Source organism: Microdochium trichocladiopsis, assembly GCF_020744255.1.
Source record: "Microdochium trichocladiopsis strain MPI-CAGE-CH-0230 chromosome Unknown B0I36scaffold_19, whole genome shotgun sequence".
In the NCBI taxonomy this organism is placed as follows: Eukaryota; Fungi; Ascomycota; class Sordariomycetes; order Xylariales; family Microdochiaceae; genus Microdochium; species Microdochium trichocladiopsis.
The window spans coordinates 293,941-299,940 of record NW_025763562.1 but is presented as its reverse complement, the minus strand read 5'-3'; the positions used below and the strand labels follow the sequence as shown (position 1 = coordinate 299,940).

Sequence of the window (6,000 nt, the reverse complement as noted above, 5' to 3'; positions counted from 1 at the left end):
TGCTCCTGTTCCTGCTCCTGTTGCTGCTCCTGCGCCTGCTCCAGCCATCCCAACCCCGGTTGTCAACACCCCCCTTGTTGGACCCCTGATCAGCGTCAGTGTTGGCCCGGTCGTCGGTGCTCCTGTCCCTGTTCCTGGCGTCCCTGCAGTCTCTGGCATCCCAAGGCCCAGCTACATCCCCGTCTCCATCCCGGACGTCAGCATCTCCATCATCTGCACCTGCTTTAGCTTTTTGTGGACACGGATCGCGGTCGCCACTCAGTGGCGACCGCGATCCAGTGTCCGTAAAATGCAGAAAAGTCGTAGACTCCGCACGGACTTCTTTGACCCAATTATGGCTCAAGACTGTGCGTAGACTTATTAGCACTATGTAACTCCCTTGGCTGCACTAAACCTGACAGCAAGGCCCCACGACTGATTCAACTAATTAACGTAATCCACAAGTGACCCGGCCACACAAGTGACCCGGCCACTTTCCGTCATTTCCGTATGGGCTACCCTATTTCCCCTTTTTCTCCACCAGTAATTATGGAACGACAATCAATTGAATGCGACCTTATTCTAGCGCTTCAGGCGCTCCAGTCAGACCCAAAATTAAGTGTACGAAAGGCTGCACAGATCTATAATGTACCTCGTACGACACTCCAAGACCGACGAAGAGGCGCGCAGCGTAAACGAGAAACCCGACCACCCTGCCAGAAATTGACCTCGTACGAAGAGGACAGTATCGTACAATACATACTCGACCTAGATTCGCGATCGTTTCCGCCGCGGATAAGTGGTGTTCGAGAAATGGCGGATCGACTCCTCCGCGTACGCGACGCGCCACGCGTCGGAACGAACTGGGCCTCAAACTTCGTACGACGACGACCTGAGCTCCGTACGCGTTTAAATCGAAGAATCGACTACCAGAGGGTCCTCTGCGAGGATCCGGACGCGTATCGCGCGTGGTTTGAGCTCGTACGAAACATAATCGCGAAATACGGGATCCACAATGACGATATCTATAACTTCGACGAAACGGGCTTCGCGATGGGTAAGATCTCGGCCGAAACTGTTGTTACAACCTCCGATCGACGCGGGAGGCCAAGAGCCGTACAACAAGGTAATCAGGAATGGGTTACAGTAATCCAGGGTATCGCGTCGTACGGCTATTCGATCCCACCATATATTATCTTCGCGGGGAAGGTCCACCTCGACTCCTGGACCGCGAATAGCCCTCTACCGCCCAACTGGGTAATCGCGCTTTCAGAGAACGGCTGGACGACGAACGAGAGAGGTCTAGAATGGGTAAAACACTTCGATTTCCATACGAAGAGTCGTATGAAGGGTACCCACCGCCTCCTCATCCTCGACGGCCACGAGAGCCACCATTCCGTCGATTTCGAGCTCTACTGCAAGGAACAGAATATTGTAACGCTCTGTATGCCTGCTCATTCATCACATAAGCTCCAGCCTCTCGATGTTGGGTGCTTTAGCCCTCTCAAACGGGCGTACGGTAAAGAAATCGAGGGTCTTATGCGGGCGCATATTACCCATATCTCAAAGGAGGACTTCCTCCCAGCCTTTTATAAGGCGTACGACGCTGCGATGACAAAGTCAAACATCCAGGCAGGCTTTAGAGCAACTGGCCTAGTACCGTACGACCCGAATTATGTGATTTCGCAGCTGGATGTAAAGTTTCACACGCCAACACCGCCAGGTTCCTCTGCTGGACTGCCACCCCCTTGGGTTTCAAAGACGCCGAATAACCCAATTGAGGCCGAATCGCAGACAGAGTATATCAAAAATCGCATCGTACGACACCAGAATAGCTCTCCGTCGTCCATTATTGAGAGCCTACGGCAGCTCAATAAAGGAATCACAATGATGGTGCACGAGCAGACCCTTATGCGCCATGACCTCGCCGAACTTCGAGATGCAAACGACCGCCTTAGCCGCCGTCGTCGTACGAAAAGAAACCAGCTACAGAAGGAGGGTCCCTTACAATTGATCAGGCAAAGGATTTGAAGGCTCAAATCGATGCGACGCAGCAGTTGAGGGCGGAAACGAGTCAGAATAGTGGTCGTACGAGGAGGCCAGAAACGCGCGCGCGACGATGTGGCGTCTGCGGCGAGCCCGGCCATAATGCTCGCACGTGTCAGAAAGTTATATCTGCCTCTGAAGAAGAGAATTCCTCATAGTTTCAATTGATTTAAGGCGTTGTAGTTGAATTCTCTTATACATTATCGTACGAGTCACTGGAAGGTGACCCGTTCACCCGTGTGACCCGCTCACCCGTGGATTACGTTATCCTCTGTAGTAAAAAAAGTCAGCTAGTCATAAGAACATAATTCAGACCAATATCATCGACAAACGTACACTCCAGTGTACCTACTGTATTGTTGTGAGTGTTACTGAGCATGGCAGAGATCTGCCAGCAAGGGAGCCTGGGTATCTGAGACGTGAACAGCCACGACTCCTGCTCCGCGACTCCTGCTCCGCAACATTCCAATCAGGTTCTCAACATTTCGGACCCCTTGTCAGTCGTTCCCCAGACCACCTTCTCCAACAATTGCATCGATCTACTGCGTACACAGCTAACTAACCCCAGTTCTCTTCCCCTCCCCGTGTCTCTGATCTCCTCACCATTTCCATCCCGGCATTGCCCACCCCGGCACGGGAGAAGCGTGGGGTTGGTACCATACGTGCCATATAAAGAACCCAAGAGATAATCTGGAAAAGACCCCCGTGGCATAAGATCCTCCACAGTACAGGTCTCCCATCCTCCTGCCGCGTGCCGTACGTACCCGAATATCATCATTATCGTATCAAGGGCCCGTGCCGATACAGCCTGACCGTTGTAGCAACTGTTGCTCCCTCGGACATGTACCTAAAGCACACCGCGTGCACCAGGACTTGTCGATGCAGCAAGTATCCACCCAGAAGTATTGCAGGCCGTCGCGTCTCGCTTGTTCCGCGCAGAACCGGAGCTTATGATAGCCAGTCTTGTCCTCCCCAGTCCCGTCGACCAAGTTCCTGAAGGTAACCGCTTCGGTATCTAGGCCCCATATGTGTGACAGTATGGCATATCTGGGTATATCGTGAATCAAGTCCTTCGTCAGCTTGAACTTGCCGTCGCTACATTCTAGGAGTCGCATAGTTCTAGGGCGGGGTCCGTTATAATAGGACGACAATTTGGAATCGAAACGGTCAGGAAGCCTATTTCCCTAGCGGGCATTTTGAAGAGTAGGGAAGAAATCCTTCTGCAAGTTGGGGACTGTACGAATAGTCGGTAGTAGTACTATTACGTAGTCTCGCTCGCTTTATAAGTAGGTACTTTTATAGTTACGTACTCCACAAGCGACCCGCCCACACAACCGACCCGCCCACACAAGCGACCCGCCCACACAAGCGACCCGCCCACTTTCTAGGCACTTACACGACAATGTATAAGTGCATTCAACCACAACGCCTCAAATTAATCAAAACTATTTAGAATCCTCTTCTTCAGAGATAGACTCAACTTTCTGACACGTACGCGCATTATGACCGGGCTCCCCGCAGACGCCACAGCGTCGCGCGCGCGTCTCTGTCCTCCTCGCGCGACCACTATTCTGACTCGTTTCTGCCTGTAACTGCTGCGTCGCATCGATTTGATCCTTCAAGTCCTTTGCCTGATTAATTGTTAGGGATCCTCCTTTCTGTAGCTGCTTTCTCTTTGTACGGCGACGGCGGCTAAGGCGGTCATTTGCATCTCGAAGTTCGGCGAGTTCGTGGCGTACAAGGGTTTGCTCGTGCACCATCATTGCGATTCCTTTATTTAGCTGCCGTAAGCTTGCAATTATTGATGAAGGAGAGCTACCCTGATGCCGTACGATACGATTCTTGATGTATTCAGTCTGCGATTCGGCTTCAATCGGGTTGTTTGGCGTCTTCGAGACCCAGGGTGGCGGGAGGCCTGTAGAGGAACCTGGCGGTGTTGGCGTATGAGGCTTCACATCTAGCTGCGAAATGACGTATTCCGGGTCGTACGGTACTAGGCCAGTCGCTCTAAAGCCTGCCTGTATATTTGACTTCGAAATTGCAGCGTCGTACGCCTTGTAAAAGGCTGGGAGGAAGTCTTCCTTCGCGATGTGGGTAATGTGCGCCCGCATAAGACCTTCGATTTCGTTTCCGTACGCCCGTTTTAGAGGTCCGAAGCACCCGACATCGAGAGGCTGGAGCTTATGCGACGAATGAGCAGGCATACAGAGCGTGATTATATTCTGGTCCTTGCAGTACAGCTCGAAATCGACCGAGTGGTGGCTCTGGTGGCCGTCGAGAATGAGGAGCCGGTAAGCGCCCTTCGTACGGCTCTTTGTATAAAAGTCGAAGTGCTTTGCCCATTCTAGGCCTTTCTCGTTCGTCGTCCAGCCGTTTTCAGTAAGCGTAATTACCCAGTTAGGCGGTAGAGGGCTTTCGGACGTCCACGAGTCGAGGTGGACCTTGCCTGCGAAGATGATGTACGGCGGGATCGAATTGCCGGACGCCCCGATGCCCTGGATTACTGTAACCCATTCCTGATTCCCCTGTTGTACGGCTCTTGGCTTGCCGCGTCGATCGGAGGTTGTAACGACAGTCTCGGCGGGAGATCTTGCCCATCGCGAAGCCTGTCTCGTCGAAGTTATAGATATCGTCGTCGTGTATCCCGTATTTCGCGATTATGTTTCGTACGAGTAAAAACCACGCGCGATACGCGTCCGGATCTTCGCAGAGGACTCTCTGATAGTCGATTCTTCGATTAAAACGCGTTCGGAGCTCAGGTCGTCGTCGTACGAAGTTTGTAGCCCAGTTCGTTCCGACACGCGGCGCGTCGCGTGCGCGGAGGAGTCGATCCGCCATTTCTCGAACACCACTAAGTCGCGGCGGAAATGATCGCGAATCTAGGTCGATTGCGTATCGTACGATGCTCTCCTCTTCGTACGGGGTCAATTTCTGGTTATGTGGTCGGGTATCACGTTTGCGCTCTACGCCACGTCGTCGGTCTCGGAGGGTTGTACGTGGGACATTATAGATTGATGCAGCCTTTCGAACACTTAATTTCGGGTTTGATTGAAGCGCGTTTAGCGCTAAGATAAGGTCGTGTTCTTTAGATTGCGCCATAAGAGGTAATGGTGGGAGAATGAAGGAAAAGATTGAGGATTTGTTTAGAGGGAAGAAAGTGGGCGGGTCGCTTGTATGGGCGGGTCGCTTGTGGATTACGTTACATGCATACATACATATAACGTAATCCACGGGTGAGTGAGCCCCACGGGTACGTGAGCCACTGCCTTATCGCCGCATTAAGCCGACTTTTTTATATATAAATAACTCTCCCATTTTAAGGGCTATTAACTTAGAACTTTCTCTATTATTAAACGATAAGACTATTAATACTAGAGTAATTTTCTATTTATACTAAAAATACCTACTTATAGCTAGGTAGGAAAAGTGGAGACTATAGCTCTTTGTCACGATCCTGCCTCCGGGGCCAACCGTCTGGCAGGGCGCTGGGGTTGCTGTTCTGCAAGATAGGTAAAGCCTGTGCGATAACAACTAACACTGCTGTCGTTCTCTCTTTGGGGTTGTCGTGTCTCTGGGAAGAGATACCAGTCTCGGCAATTGAGTGACTAGTTCAAGTGTGTGGTGAAACTGATACTTAGATTGATCGCTGAAGTACAAAGGTAATGACTGTCTACAAGGAGATCCTTCGTGCCCTATATATCCTTTGTCCTTCATCGTGTCCTGTGTTGGGATCGCTGGATATGTTGTGATCCACATATCCTGGATCGCTGGATATGTTGCGATCCACATATCCCGGATCGCTGGATATGTTGCGATCCACATATCCTTCCTGGTTGTCCTGCTGACATAAGAATCGTGATTACATAAGAACCTCGGGGTGTGCCTGCCCCGCGTGCATGATCCGCCCTTGTCCTTGGCCTGATCCTGCGACCTGTTGGTTGGGTCGTCACACTCTTTAGATTACTAGTTTAGTAG

The 6,000-nt window shown here is 51.5% G+C and overlaps 1 protein-coding gene across 1 annotated transcript; it reads right to left on the bottom strand.

Annotated features, from left to right (window-relative positions):
- Positions 1-2,441: 2,441 nt before the first annotated feature.
- B0I36DRAFT_342795 (uncharacterized protein) lies at positions 2,442-3,202 on the bottom strand. The gene is made up of 2 exons (XM_046156107.1): positions 2,594-3,202; positions 2,442-2,521 (listed from the first exon to the last, which is right to left on the bottom strand). The coding sequence occupies exon 1, from the start codon at positions 3,138-3,140 to the stop codon at positions 2,811-2,813; it is 330 nt and encodes a 109-aa protein (XP_046003945.1). The 5' UTR covers positions 3,141-3,202; the 3' UTR covers positions 2,442-2,521; positions 2,594-2,810.
- Positions 3,203-6,000: the final 2,798 nt, after the last annotated feature.